This window comes from Macrotis lagotis, chromosome 1, assembly GCF_037893015.1.
Source record: "Macrotis lagotis isolate mMagLag1 chromosome 1, bilby.v1.9.chrom.fasta, whole genome shotgun sequence".
In the NCBI taxonomy this organism is placed as follows: Eukaryota; Metazoa; Chordata; class Mammalia; order Peramelemorphia; family Peramelidae; genus Macrotis; species Macrotis lagotis.
The window spans coordinates 375,796,636-375,813,016 of NC_133658.1; the positions used below are offsets into that span (position 1 = coordinate 375,796,636).

A 16,381-nucleotide genomic window follows, 5' to 3' on the forward strand; every position below is an offset into this window, starting at 1 on the left:
GATGAACCATAAAGAAATTACACAACAACTAACTATGAAGAGAAAATAAAGTACCAAATATAGTCCATTTGGCAAATTGCATCCCCAGCCAATAAAAATAAGCCTGTAGATTATGATGGGGAAAAATGAATCTCCCCAAATTGATATAAAAGTCACATAACTTTAGCACAGGGTTTTATGCACTACAAACTGCACAACGAACATTTCCCTCTCATACTCCAGGAGTTCTGGAAATTGCATCAATGCTTGGCAAATTAAGTGTGGTCATTAGGGGCTTCACTTGAGGAGCCTCATTTATGCAAATTAATAACACACTTTAATCCAATAAATATTAGATTCAGAAAAAAATCCTGGGGCTAAATCCCATCTGTGATTATACACAGAGCTTCTCTTTGGTATTTCTTTACCACAAGTTCTGTTACACTAAGATCCAAGGACATGGTATAAGGGCTAAACCTCTGGCCACCCTTTGCAAAAATTCCCAGATTAACTGGATGGAGATCCCTGAAGTTCTGTTCCAATGACCCCATTCCCAGCTCCTGATTACCAATCCCCCTGCACCTTAATCTAAGCAATCTGCTAAATTAAAATTGTTAGAAAAGAACACAAAAGAATGTCATAGCATCTATTAGCAAACCATTTGAAATGGAAGATAGAATGCCAAAATTGGAGTCAGAAAGAGTGTCTCACCTCAGATACTCATTAAGTTTTATGACCCTGGACAAGTCACTCAACCCTGTTTGCTTCAGTTTACTCATCTATAAAATGAATTAGAGAAGGAAATGACAGACCACTCCAATATCTTTGCCAAGGGAAAAACCCCAAAATGGAGTCACAAAGAATCAGGCATGACTGAAAAATAACTGAAAACATCAATATTTCCTAGATTTTAAAAGTCTCTCTGAGGGACAAGGGCAGGGTTGAAAGAAAGAGGGAGATTTGGAAGGAGTGTTACAAACAATAATCAATGTGGACTGAGATGGCAAAATGTCTCTTAATGGGCCTCTCATATAATTCTAAACTTAAGATAACAGATTATTAAGGTTGACAAGCCTCTTATTTTAGAAATAAGATCCTAAAAGGTTAATTGACCTAACCCAGGACACATAACAAATTATAAAAGTTTTAATGATTGTGTATGAGGTCCATATGCATTTTTATGGGTTTTTTAATGTCTAATCTATCTCCCCCATTAGACATCAACACCTCTCAAGAAGACATGATGTCTTCCATTTCCATGTTACCATCTTCCTGCCTATTCTTCTCCCTTACCAATAATGTGAATTTCATATGGATCATAAATTTAGATTTGGAAAGGACATCAAACCTCATCTGTTCCTACCAGCTCATTATACACATGAGAAAACTGAGGCCCAAGGAAGTTAAAGGGCTTGTGCAAGATCACACAGCTAGTAAGTATCCAAGGCAAAATGTTAGACTCAGGGTTTCCTAAGTCTAGGTCAAGTATTCCATGGTGTTGATGGTACATTATCATAATTAGAATTAACATAGGCATATAATTTCAGAACCAGAAGGTACTATAGAAATCCAATATTTGAACCTAGGCTTTCTGATTCCAAATATTGTACTCTTTCCACCACACAAGCAGCCTTTTTCTACAAATTTTTACTGGAATATCATTCAAAGTACCTGACCTACATATAGGTCCTAAGTGGCAAATAATTTTAACATACTTTTCTCATATATAGTCATTGGATTGTTGAGACTTAAGAATGCCAACAAAACGGTGAGTCAAATCACAAGTCTCTCCATTCATCTCCCAGCAACTCCTCCCTCAGCTTCTACCATACCTTGACTGTTTCCATCCAGCGTGGTTGCTTGACTTGGTAGTAAAGGACAGATCTGTACTCACTCATAGGCTTGTCCCCAGCTCCCACACAAATGGCATTCTGAACCAAAAAAAAAAAGAAAAAAGAAAAAAAAGAAAAGAAAAGAAAAAGTTATAGATTCTCTTTGACAACTTTGGAGCCAATGTCTTGGCTAGCCAAGGCACCTAAACTAATCCTCCCTCTTTCCTCAACCCTCCCACTAGGTACCTATCATTTCCCCTCCACATTACAGATTTATCCATGAGCACTCCAGCCCCTGGAAGTGACAGCTGCTTAACTACAGAAATTCTATTACTTGCATTCTGGAGCTCACTGAAGCAAGGCTGGCACTGATGATGCCTTATTGTAAATGGTAACAGGTCCGGTAGTTACTGAGCACCACTGGTCTTAATAATCCGATTTGTTTCCTAAATCTAAATGTGCACCAAGTTTACAAACAGGCTCAAAGCAACCAAGCAGCAACTCATTCTGATGGATTTCTAATGAGAACACATTGGGAAGGGGGAAAGTTCAGGATTTAGAAGCATATGGGCATCAGTATTAGAGAGCAAAGTTGGCACAAAGAGTACAGGAGAAGAAGACCTTCAGTTTGTGCCTGGCTCTGTCACTAACGAGATGTATGATTTGGAAAAATTCACTTCACCATAAAATGAGTGGGTGGGTCTAGATGGACCAGGTCCTATCCAACTCTGTAATTCCACAATTTGATAGATCTAAATACTTTTTATAGTGACTTTATGATCTCATAATACAGATATCACCCTCAGTAAGAAAGAGAGTTTGTGGGATGTAATAATTTTATAAAAGACAGAGTGGACTACCTTTATTCACTCTACTTCCTCTTTAGTAGCTAACCAAGATAAAAGTCGAAATTATTATTAAGAAGAATGATCACATTTCTATGACACTTTTTTGCAAAATGCTTTACATGTTAGTTCATCTGATCCTCACCAGAACTGTGTGAGAGAGATACTATTAGATATCTCCATTTTACAAATGAGGAAACTGGGGTTTATGTTAGGTTGTGACATTTGCCAAGGTCATATAGCTAATAAGTATCTAAGGAAGATTTGAAACCAGGTCTTTCTGCAAATCCAGCTTTCTGTTTACTGCAATATTTACTGTGTGTGTGTGTGTGTGTGTGTGTGTGTGTGTGTGTGTGTGTGTGTGTGCTGGCCATGAAGAAAAATATATATAGCATTTTATTAATTTACTATAAATAAATAATGCTGGGGTGGCTAGATGGTGCAGTGGATAGAGCACCAGCTCTGAAGTCAGGAATACCTGAGTTCAAATCCAACCTCAGACACTTAATGATTACCTAGCTGTGTGGCCTTGGGCAAGCCATTTAACCCCATTGCCTTACAAAAACTAACTAAATAAATAAATAATGCTTTTCATTTCATTTTACTAATTTACTTTTTTATTTTATTAATTAAAAATACTAAGATAATTTAAATTCTAAAATAGTAAAAAAATATAATCTGCATATGCTCAAATATATGTATGTATGTTCTGGTAATATATATGTATATGTGCATATATGTATGCATATTTCTTTATATATGACCAGAACTTTGATCTCACTGCTATAGAAACTCTACTAATAAAGATTAGAACTTATTCTGCAACTAGTATAAATATTATCTAGGAAAGTGAGGGAAGAAGTCATTGGTCCAAGACTGAGTCTCCAACTGAATTATGGAAAATAAAAGCCTTCTTGTCTCAAGAGAACTTATTCTTCCATCCTGGACTATCAAGGAAGAAAAAAGTCAAATAATAACACTCCATATTTATATAGGGATATAAGGTATTATTATTAGCTCCATCTTACAGATGAAGAAACTGAGGCTGAGAGAGGTCAAGAGAATTTCCAAGGATCATGCAACCAATCAATGTCTGAGACAGAATTCAAATGCAGGCCTTCCTGCTTCTGTCAACTAACTGATTCTATCAACAATGAAACCTAGGGGCAGCTAGGTGGCACAGTGGATAGAGCACTGGCCTTGGAGTCAGGAGTACCTGAGTTCAAATCCAACCTCAGACACTTAATAATTACCTAGCCGTGTGGCCTTGGGCAAACCACTTAACCCTATTGCCTTGCAAAAACTAAAAAAAAAAAGAAAAAAAAAAGAAATCTAAATTGACTTAGAGCCAGTACCAAGAGTCCTCTTGGAAGGAATACCTAGAGAGGATATTGACTTTCAAAGAGGTCCATGATATATGAACTTAGGAAAAGGTCTTGGGCTTTTAAATTCTTATTAAGATTTGAAACATAAAACTGCACTTTCAAGATGCTTCAAATCCAATGCAATTAACAGAAAAGTAGTCAGATTTTAGAATGTTCACTAAAGTCCTCCTCTTTCATGTCAGATAAATGATCCAAAGCACAAAATTTAAATGTGGGCCCAATTGGGACTGTCATTACTCTGTTTGGAGGACCACCACCAAGTTGACCACAGCAACTGTTGAATACCATTTCTCGTTTGCAGAGAAGTTGTGATCTATATTTATGAAGGAAGTGTCCAAACCAGGGAAATCATAGGAGCATCTATGTCAAACTGAAAGGAACAAGTAAGTCATTCAGTCCCACTCCCTCATTTTGCAGATGAGTTAACTGAGGCTTAGAGATAGTAATAAAGCTACTAAGCATCAGAGGCCACCTTTCTGACTACATAGCCATAACTCTATCCATTACAACAGTAGCTCTCTGAGCATGATCATGGAAACAAGGTCCCTGAGACCTTGTCAGGAGATCCTAGAGGACAAAATTATTTTTATAATGATGCAGGGGAAAGATGAAGAGAATTGTGAATGTAACAGAAAGAATTTGAGTGGAGATGTAAATTGACTCTTAAGATGTAAATTGATTTGAAGTAAAGGATTATAATTGTAACAGAAACAATTATAATCTTAAAATCTGTTTCTTGATTTGTATCCTGATCTCCTTAGGGTTTACCCTCTACCTAATTCCAGGTGGAGTATAGGGAAAGGGAGTTCACCTTTTGCCCTCTGGATAAGAGGGAAGACATAAAAACCTGGGTTGGACCTGACTCAAGGCCTCAGTCTCCTCCCCCTCCTCCCCTCCCCTCCCCTCCCCTCCCTTCTCCTTTCCTCTCCTCTCCTCTCCTCTCTCGCCCTTCCTGTGTCTAGTAACCTTTTTTAATAAATTTTTGTTTTATTTCCACCCATGCTTTCCCGAGTCTAAATAATGATTCCTCATAGGCAGAACTGAACTCAAGTAGCCAGCGGCTACAATAAGAAAACTAAGATGGTTTAATTTTAATACAGTAAATATTTATGAATATAATCCACAAAAACAAAAGTTGTTTTTTTTTTGGAGGGTGGAATTTTAAATAATTTTTAAGAGGATAAAAGGTCCTTAGAACAAAAAGTTTCAGAACCATACTACAAGTCCCATACCATACTGCCTCTCATTGATTCCTTAAGTATTGCAGGGAGTCTAATGTGTAAGCCACTGTATAAACTTCTTCCTGACTAACCTGACTCTTGGGTAATATTTTTAGGTTTACAATTTTAGTAGTGTCAGCGAATTCTACATGGCTTACAGATTTTGGAACAAAGACATCTACAAAGCAAAATTCCTGCAGTTAAGTATAGTTTCAAAAGATCACTCTTATATGCCTTGGTAAGAATTTTCAGTTTCCTGAGGCTTGAAAGATCATTATCCCCACTATATACCCATCCCCAAACCCAAGCCTGAGGGTGGTTCCATTTTGACTCCGAGCTTTAAAGATAAAACTGAAATCCCTGAAGTGCCCTATTATACCACTGACAACCAGTCTGAGTTTATGGGGAAACTGAGGGCTTCACAAATCAATCTGAAACTTGAGAAGGTTGTGCAAATACCTTCCAAATTCATATTAAATAGCACATAACCCTAGCAGAAACCTCCTGCTGAACAGAGGGATAGTAGTGGGTCTGTTTCTCTCATTCTTTTGTTTTCCTTATCTTTAGATGGTTAAAGAGGATAAAGAAAAGGAAAGTAGTATGCAAACTAAACTGCTATAAAGGACAGCTGTGTCTCAATAGGTGGTGATCTCTAGGGGCACTTTTAAAAAGGTAGAAGCAGCACCTCCTATTTAAACTCCCGTGGCTACCTCTTATTACTAAGAACAAACACAAATTCATATTTGGCAGTAAACATTCTTCACAGCCTGATTCAGTCCCCCCACCTTTCCAGCTTTGCTTTGCATCACTCCCCTATGCATACTCTATAGTGAACCTACATTGCTATTTCTACCACCCATTATTCCATCTAACATATCTTTGCATTGACTAGAGTACCACTTTTGTATGAAGTACTATCAACTACTAATTCCTCACTTTTTTTTTAGGGTTTTTGCAAGGCAAATGGAGTTAAGTGGCTTGCCCAAGGCCACACAGCTAGGTAATTATTAAGTGTCTGAGACTGGATTTGAACCCAGGTACTCCTGACTCCAGGGCCAATGCTTTATCCACTGCGCCACCTAGCCACCCCTAATTCCTCACTTTTTAAGGTTATCTTCTATTTGTTTTGTATGTCTTTTGTCTATAGACACACAAATTATCTTCCCCAATAGACTATAAGTTTCTTCATGAGGGCCAATTCAGAGGAATCCCCAACCTTCCCTCTGTAAGTTTTCTTAAAGGCAGATGATAGGCAGAATGTAAAATTATGTAATATGGATTCAGATGTAAGTCCCATTTCTAGTATGTTGTAAATAAGACAAACTATTTATGTTTTTATTCTTATAAGCTTGTGCCCCTGAAAGAGAAGATGATGACTATCAGCTATCAAAGTTTCTCAGTAATCTGAAAAGGAAAAATAAGCCAGAGACATTGGCCAAGTATGCCTGGGCCTTCCTACTTAAGAGGTACCAAGGGATATGTATTTATTCACATAAACATACCTTTTACTATGCATTAATCAATAAATATTATTTATTAAGCATTCACTAAGGGCAGGGACTATGGATACACAAAGGAAGGTCAGATGGTCTCTAGCCTCAAGGAGTTTACTTTCAAATAGGGTTGTAGCTCCTTGATCCTGGGCAAGGCAATTTCAGTGCTCCCAGGCAAATCTCAAAAGACAATAAATTCAAGACAAATGACTTATCTGCATTGGCAGAGGGAGTTTCTTATCCAGAGCCTCCTCCCTCCTAGGTCCAGTCCAAAATAAAAAAAATTGGAAGCTATATAAGAATAAGAAGTAAGTCTTGTTTATCCAAATCTCTCTCAAAATTATTGCAGTGCAAAGCACATAATAAATACTTTAAAAATTTGTTGAATGAAAGAATGAATATTATAGTTGTTAACGTTATTCTCATTATTTATAATCATAGACTACATTCTTGTGTCAGCAGAATTTTATTCATGGAGCTGTGAGTTGGACCAGTTGTTCTGGATAATGATTTAGAATTATGCAAGCATTAATATTTTTTGACCAGTGATCCCACTCTATGATATATAGTCCAAGGAAGTAGAAGTTAGGGAAAAAGTTATAAGATATAACTAAATATTCATTCTAATATCTTTTTAAAAACTTTACCGTTATGCACTTTACAAATACCAATAATTGTGAACATTTCCATGTACAAAGAATAGGGGGAATATATAAATGCATTGTACATGTGTGAGAGCATGTGTGTATACATGTATATAGGTATGTATAAAGGTAGCTAGGTGATGCAGTGGGTAGAGTACTGGACCTGGAATCAGGAAGAACTGGGTTCAAATTCAGCCTCAGACATTAATAGCTGTGTGACCCTGAGCCAAGTCACTTAATCCTATTGGTTTCAGTTTCTCCATCTGTAAAATGTGTTGGAGAAGGAAATGACAAGCGAATCTAGTACCTTTGCCAAGAAAACCCTAAATTCATACACAACTGAAATGACTAAACAACAGAAGCAACATGCACGTATGCATGTGTATGTATTTATATGTGTGTGAAGATACATACATATTACATGTGTGTATGTAAATATATGGTGAGTATGTGTGTATGTGTATAAATTTATTTAGAAAAGGAATTGTTTTGCCTTGGAATTCTCAGTATCTAGCACACAGTAGGGATTTTTCAATATTGGTTGATTAATTCAGTAATTAAGATACCTGATTTCCCAGTATAGAACTAGTAAAGTAGCCTTGGGCAAGTCACTTAAATGAATAAAAACTTAGATTTATAAGCCAGTGTTATGTTCCGGGCATTGTTCTAAGCACTAAGGAGGCAAATACAAAAAACAGACTCTGCCTTCAAGCAACTTACATTCTAATAGAGGGAGACAACTGTTTTAGAGAAATGATGGCCCAGGAGAAGTGTATGCATAAATTCATCCCTAAAATAGAGTTAATAACCAGTCTATTTATGCTATAGGATTGTTGCCTACAGTAAATATAATATTTGTCTAAAGAAGAGCTCTTAGATTATAGGATACTCTTATTGGGAACTCTCTGGTGCAGAGAGTTCCCTGAAGGTGATGCTTAAGATCCTCCTGCATGATGGGAAAATAATATAATGAAAAGAATACTGAACTTGGGAGTCAAGAAGACCTCAAGTGAAGCTCCACTTTACATTCCTTCCTGCCTTGCAGCTTACCAACTGTGGGACAATCAGTTCTAATTCAAATTCTCCTTTCTTTGTCCCCCACCCCCAAAAAGTCTCAGCTAAGCCAAAGGGCATTAAAAGCAGAACAAGGACATTGCTAACTGAAGGAGGAATAATTACAGCTCTTTGCCCCAGCCTTTCCTAAAGGCAAGATTCATCTAGATCATGAGAGACTTGGCCATATTACTAGAAATCCTTATTTTAAAGGGGGCTTTTCTCAAAGGACTCTACTCTTTCCTCCCAGGAAGTGTTTGAATATGCTCCCTCACACTTAATTAGGCAATAGTATTTATTTCTGTAAATAGTAAAAGACCTTACCCAGACTTTCATAGTGATTTTCAGTAAATTAAATTCCTCCATAATTTCCTTAAAATATAAAACTAGAAATTGTAATTATTCCTCACATCAATATAATAAGTACTATTCGGATTCAATATTTTGAAAATTACAAATTATCCATTCAAAGAAAATCTATGAAGTTCTAAATAAAAATAATTCATTAGAGGCATGGAATATATAAGAAGCCCAAATTCCAATTTTCTAACTTTTCCTTATAATATGTCCTTGAGAGACATCAGAAGAACCCATATCACTGTTCTAAAATGAAACAGATTCAAGAGCTTTTTAATGGGTAGCTGAGTAAAAATATCTTCAAAGAAAAGTATTGAGGACTCACTGAAAAGCAATTCTCCTTTAAGATAAAAAAAAGCCTCTTCTTTATATGACTATAGGCAAAGTGATACTTTCTCAATTAATTTGGGTTTTGTTAGCAAGGTCTTGAAATTTCTCCTGGATAGGAATGAGTTAGACACTTCAATTTCTTTTGCTAAATATCCACAGTCTATATGAAATTGGGGGTGGATTTAAGAAAAAAAAATCATTGAACCTTCCTAGAAACTTGGGAGGAATAGTTTTTGGTCCCTTTTTAGAGATTGAGAACAAAGCAGAAGAGTTAATGGAATCTCCCACAGGTCACACAATTGGGAAGGAGGAAAGCTGAGGCTTTCTTAAAAGATTCTTCCTTTTTTTTAAATTTTTTTTTTAGGTTTTTGCAAGGTAAGGGGTTAAGGTAATGGGGTTAAATGGCTTGCCCAAGGCAACACAGCTAGGTAATTATTAAGTGTCTGAGGCAGTTTTTGAACTCAGGTAATCCTGACTCCATGTCCATGCTCTATCCACTGCGCCACCTAGCTGCCCCTTTTTATTTTTATTTTTTTTAACCCATGATCCTTTTCTGTTCTTCACTCCCCACTCCCCCACTCCTTTTTATATTTGGTCATTTGCCACATCAATGGGTGAATATTTGCCTCTGCTTAAAAGTCTGCTTATAACTTAGTTTATTTTCAACTGAGAAGCACAGAAGGAGAAATTGAAGAAGCAAAAGCCTCCCACACACTGGACACAGATACTGAAAAGCTTAAAGGAAAAATAACTAAATAAATGTAAACATACATGATGAAAATTGTATAGGACATGTGCTGTATAAATATTTATAGTGATGTGCTTTGCATTCTTAAGTGTACTATGCTAGCCCCCTGGAGACTAAATTAGGGATTGACTTTTCATCAGATTTTCTGCTTGAGCACTGACAAGTTACATAAAGAGATCAGAACGTCTGTTTTGGGGACATCCCAAGTTATCACATTCTTTCCAGACTTCTAATTTCTTCCCCTCTGTATGTATCTTCTTACAGAAGCTAACTGAGTAAACTAATACAGCTTTCAAGGACAATGACAGCTTCTTTAACAGAAGGCTAACTTGTAAATTGTTAGGGACTGTTGTGTGAGGGAGCATTGTAAACTATCATCACCTGGTGTCCTTGAGCACCAGAGTTCTATCTTACTAAGTGCCACCAGAATGAGAGTGGATTAGAGACTGGGAAGGTATTTAAGCAGTGGTGTTTTGGTAAATAAATGGATAACTTGGAGATCTTGATGGAGTACTTATCTCCTTTGTCATCCTTTTCTCCTGCCCCTCTAATGCTGACCTGGGGAAGATTGAGGGAGTCCAGAAGGGGACTCAGCATAAGAGTCTGGAAAGGGACTCAACAGTAAATCAAGACTAAAGAGAAAAAAAAAGGAGAAACATATACATATGTGTCTAGAGGCAGCATGATATAGTAGGAGAGAGTGCCAGTAACAGACTCATGGAGTCCTAAGATTCAATTCCCACATATTACTGGTTATATGACCTTTAATAAATCACTTCTAATGCCCCAGGCAACCCTGATGGACTAAAAGTTGCAGAATATTTATTCATCTACATTGGTCCAGGGCATTTTGTTTCCAGAAGTTCCCCTCTACCAATGAGATCACAGATATTATATTTATATACATATATATATATATACACAAACATATAGTATATGCACATATATGTATATATGAGCTCTTTTAAAATCTTATATTGTATATGTATATCAATGTGTACTTTTTTTAAAAAATTCTTTTGATTTCATTTTAGGCAATGGGGTTAAATGACTTGCCCAAGGTCACATAGCTAGATAATTATTAAGTATCTGAGGTCAAATTTGAACTCAGGTCCTACTGACTCCAGGGCTAGTGCTCTATCATCCAAGTATACTTAAAAGAGATCACATTTATGAAGAGCAGTGGGTCTCAAAGTAATCTCCTAAGACCCTGAGAAGTCTTCAAGGTCAAAAGTATTTTCATGAAAAGATAAAGAAATTATTTGCCTGTTAAAATATTCCTCTTTTTATCTAACTATGTATCTGTATGAGAATGAATTTTCTCCAAATATTTTCAAAACAACTTATGGCAATAAGATTGAATGCAAAAGAAGCTATGAGAATCTGACTATATTCTATTAAGTCAGGAATTTAAAAATTTTCCAAAAATATATAAAATGCACTTTTCTCCCTAATTATTTTTATTAAACAATTATTTTTATTAAAAATGTTATTTATGTTAAAAGGTAGTTATTATTTTAAATGAATAAATAAATATTTTACATATTCATTTTAATTTTTTTTGCAAGGTAAGGGGGCTAAGTGGCTTGCCCAAGGTCACTAGGTAATTATTATTACATGTCTGAGGCTAGATTTGAACCCAGGTGTTCCTGACTCCAGGGCCAGTGCTTTATCCACTGTGCCATCAAGCTGCCCCATTTTAATTTCTAATGCAGTAAATATTGATAAATATCACCACATAAAAGATCTTTGGGTTTACTGATAATTTTTAAGAATGTAAGTGCATAAGGTGGCATGTGTGGCCTTGGGCAAGCCACTTAACCCCATTGGTTTGCAAAAACCTAAAAAAAAATTTTTTTAAAGCATGTAAATGCTTCTTGAGACCAAAAAGTTTGGGAACTATTGTCATTGAGCTTTAAGTTGTTTTATATACATTTTATTATTTTATCCTCATAATAACCCTATAAAGTAGGGGCTATTATCCCCATTTTACAGATGAGGAATCCAAGAACCAGAGAGGTTTAATGCCTTGGGCAGGAACACACAGCTAGGAAGTGTCTGAGTTATGATTGGAACCTAGGACTTCACAATTTTGAATCCCATTCTGTAGTTCAGATTCTAGGTTACATAGGTAACTTCTTAGGAAAACAGAACCAGACCTGGGATAATGAAAAATGCAGATCATCTAATTCAATACCAATACAAAGAAAGCCATTATGAGAGAAAGTAGAATTTTGAGGAAAGATTTTCTGTTACCCGAGGCCCCCAGAAATTGCCTATGTCCCTGAAGGGAACAGAATAATCCCTTACGGGCAGCACTTTGCCATCCTCCGCACAGACACACATGATCACTTCCACGTTCCTCTGTGTCGTCTTGTTGTACTTGTCAAAGTCTCCTTGTAAGAGGGTGATGTAGATGTCGTTCCTGACATCCCCTGAGGCAGAAAGACATGAGTTAGACACCAGAGTAAAAAGCAGCAGGAAGGGAGTAGTCAACTTACTTCAGTTGGTTCAGAAGATGAGTTAAGAGATAAGAAGGAAATTCCCATCTATCTTGCTTCTTCATTTTAGTGTAAGTAACAATCAGAAGAGCTAGGGGAATACACACTTATCCTTCAGAGAATTTGAGATTGGAGTTGTCATAGGAGGGGAGGATGGTTCATGGAAGAAGAAATCATTATGGAGACTTGAAAAGGTTGGTTATTATACATAGTATCTGTTTTGTTTTGTTTTTTTCCTTTTTCTTCCCTAGTTAAACAACTTAATTTCCATCCTATAGTGACACCTTCTGGGAAAGCAAAGAGAAGACAGGAAATCTAATAGCTTAAGAACTCTAGCCAAACATAAATCATGGGGCTTTTCACTGGGTGGGAGCAGAATAGAATAACTTTCCTCATTCCTTTGACTAGTTAGGCAATGAGAACTGGGCATCCCATGGGGCAACCCACAGGGTTGGATAGGGAAACAGAAGATCAAAGTGAATTATCATTTATCCAGGATGCCAGGGTAAGCAGATGCTGACTCAGTCCTCTGACTATGATTCTTAGGGAGTACTAGAAGAAAATAAAATTTTTTACAGTAAACAAAAATGAATCAAATACAGGAGAATCCAATTATACTAGATATTTGGGAACAAGGATAACAACCTTATCACAGTCTATTTATAGTGAGACACTTTTTATATATCTGTGAATAGGAGGGACATAAATTGATTTGCTGTATAGCCAAACTGAAACCCGGGATTCTAAAGTTACTAAATTTCCTTGGCTCTCAATTTCCTATTCCAAAGAATGACTAGATTAGATTGACTCTGAGGATCCTTCCAACTCTAGCTTTCTGATCTTGTAAACCTGTGTAATATGGTGACTTATATCACAGGGTTTCAGTATATGGGCAGATTTTTGAGTTATAAATCCTAGCTTTTTTCCACAAATAATCCGCTCTCAATGATCTAACCAAATCAACCTCCAACTATCTCATCCAAATCTTGCTTTTGCATTTATTCACAGACCTGACTCTCTGTGCTTCCTTGATGTTTCATTACTTCTGATATTTAATTAATCTGAAACACTGATAGTTAAATACTTCCCTTCCTCAAGGGAAGTTATGGGAAGGGGAAGCTGATGTTAGATTGAGAGCTTGCATTAATCTTTGAGATCAATGCTAATTATTTCCAGCTTGAAATGGTGGTCAGGAAAGAAGCTTGAACTATGGGTACTAAACAGCAATTTCAGAGCTTTATTTACAGAGTTGTATTTCATATTGAATTAATTCTTTTGGTGCTGACGGAAAATTTTTTCCTTTCACCCTAGTGCTAAATATTTTTTGCCAAATTTGGGCCAATATACAATTTCATGAGGCATCAATTATGTTAGTTTTTTCCAAACTACCTTAAGAATGAACCTAAAACGACTGAATAACAAAAAAGCTTGCTGAAAATTCATAACATACTACCACACTGAAAGAGTTAACAAAGGATTACTATATTCATCTTTAATTGTAGGTAGGAAGACTTTGTAAATTAATGATAGGATTGTTTAGGAAAACCCATCACCTTGAGCTAACTATGCTCCATCCATCAGTACAAATAACTAAGAATTAATAAGATGTGCCAAAGCTTCTTTTTAGGAGGGAATCTATGTGACTTTCCGCTTTCATTTGTCCCCATTTATTGATGCTATAAGTTTCAATCTATTGGGAAACTCCAATCTATAGAGAAAAGATTCCCTGATTCATTAAATTTACATTAACAATAACAAAAATATTGAAACCAAAAGCAATTTCTAACCAAAAAAAGTAAAGAATCTGAAATTCCTCCTTCAGCAAACAGTTTGAATCTCCTATTTCTCCAGCTTTCAGAAAGGAAGAAGTGAAACTGTGCCAGCCTGGGAAAATTACAGACCAAGTCTTCTCCTACCAGGCATGATGATTTCAGGAAAACCAAGCTTCCTGGCCACAACTGTTGTCCTGTCTACCAGGTGGGGATAGTCCTTCCGGATCTGAATGATGTCTCCAACTAACATTTTCATTGTCACCCAGAGACCTAAAGGAAAGTATCCTGTATGAAAATCTTTTGTATTTAGAGTAAATCATTTTATCTTCTGAATTGAACCATTCCCCACCTCCTTCTCCCTCCAGACTTCCTCACTGGAATTGGGAACAAACAATTTCACATTACTAACAGAAAAAATGTCCTTTCCATTCCAAAGAAGAGATACATATTAAGCATCTACTATGAGTTTAATAAGATGCAAAGTTTAGATAAGCTATGATCCCTATGTTCATTAAGGGTACATTTTGGCAAAATATATGGCACATATCCAGAAAAGTGAACAAAAAATAAAAAAAATAATACTTGTGATCAGTACATTAGAGAAAAATAAATCATTAAGTGGGGAGTAGAAATATAAAAGGTTATTACTTACTGGGAAAGCTTTATGGAATAAGTATCATTGACTTGGATAGAAATGCAACCAATAGATAGGAAAAGAGAAGACAATCCTAGAATGGAGCGTGAACATGGAAGAACATTGGCAAAAGCCTGGAGATAGGAAAATATTTTGTGTGATTGAAGGATGGACTATCATGGAATATGGATAATAAGATCTAGACAAAAATAATATAATATTAGGAAATGACTGAGACTGTTGGAAAAATGGAAGGTTGAATGTTCGGGCAAAGAAGTTTGAATTTCATTCCTGAAGGAAAAAAATTTAAGAGAGAATGACAAGGCCAGATACATTTTTGCAGGAGAAAAATTATGTTTGTAGAAATAAAGTATGACATAAAGAGGAAGAAAGGGAAGATGGAGAGACATGTAGGGAAGTGGCTATAATAGTCCCGGCAAGTGATTCAGTAATTCAAGGCTTATCCCCAGGGTGCTAGAATAGAGCAGAGAGATGTGAGAAATGTTTCTGAGGCAGAATTGGCAGGATTTGGTATCTAATAAGTAATGAAAGGCAAGTGAGAGAGGAGGGTTAAAGATAATATCTGAGTTTCCAATATAGGACCTTGGGAATATAGTGGTGTCAATGACAAAAATTATTAGGAAGAGAAACTAGTCAAAGAGAAAAAATAATCTTTGTTTTAGAAATATTAAAATTGAGATGCTTATCAGACATCCAGGTAGAGAATTTCTGTAAGCAAATGAAGATATAGGTCTGGAGCATAGAAGAGATGTCAGGGTATGAGATATAGAAGGTGTAATTAAGGTCATGAGAGAAAGATTAATAGGAAGAGTTTTTTTAAAAAGGTATACTTTAAGAAATCAGGAAGATGGTGAGTCAGCAAAGAAGATGAAGGGACATTAGAGAAGGAAAAAGAGGAGCAAGAGTGTGGTTTCTGTGATGCTGAAAAAGAAGAGAAAATCCAGAAGGAGGGTGTGGTCAAAGTTTCAAAGGATGCAGAGAAGCTAAAAAGGAAACAGTCAGATAAAAGAAAAATTCTCTGGATTTGTAAAGTAGGACTTTTCTGGACCCCTTGCAGAATGCAGGTGAGATCTCTTCACCTTCTCTCTGCAATTTGTTAAGAGAGCAAACTAAATTATGCAGGGTTCCTAATTTCAATCAGTGTACACTGAAGATTTCTAAGCAAATATATATCACTTACCTTGACCTCCACTGTCTCCCTTGGAGGCTGTAACTTTGCCCAGAAGACTATGTAGAAAATCATTTTCAGCTGTTACTCTGGAGGATGAAAGAGAACACAGTAACTTGTTCATAGGGATGTAGGCTACAAGGAACTCCATGATAACTCATTCCCTCTATCAGATACTCCTTAGGAAAAAAGAAACCTTGGTCCATAATGGCAAGGTAAATTTAGCCATCCAAACTCAGCTCTGGGACCCAATGTTGGGCTCCATTAGTAAATTAGCTTTTTTACCCTCCTCTGCAAACAATATGTCCTTAAGAGGCATGATCATAGATGTCATAGCTTGAAGTCATTTTCTAAGGAGAGACTGATGAGGAGGAGCTCTTGGACACTTTAAAATTTGCA

At 36.3% G+C, this 16,381-nt stretch overlaps 1 protein-coding gene across 2 annotated transcripts in view; it reads right to left on the reverse strand.

The window, feature by feature from the left end:
- The window catches only part of DOCK2 (dedicator of cytokinesis 2), a 535,580-nt gene that overhangs the window by 453,038 nt on the left and 66,161 nt on the right, over positions 1–16,381 (reverse strand). For both annotated transcript variants that reach the window (XM_074212450.1, XM_074212449.1), the window contains exons 12-15: positions 15,995–16,071; positions 14,304–14,429; positions 12,197–12,321; positions 1,812–1,910 (exon numbers count right to left, since the gene is read on the reverse strand). In XM_074212450.1, coding sequence (XP_074068551.1) covers positions 1,812–1,910; positions 12,197–12,321; positions 14,304–14,429; positions 15,995–16,071 — 427 coding nt within the window. The remainder of the gene's footprint in view (positions 1–1,811; positions 1,911–12,196; positions 12,322–14,303; positions 14,430–15,994; positions 16,072–16,381) is intronic.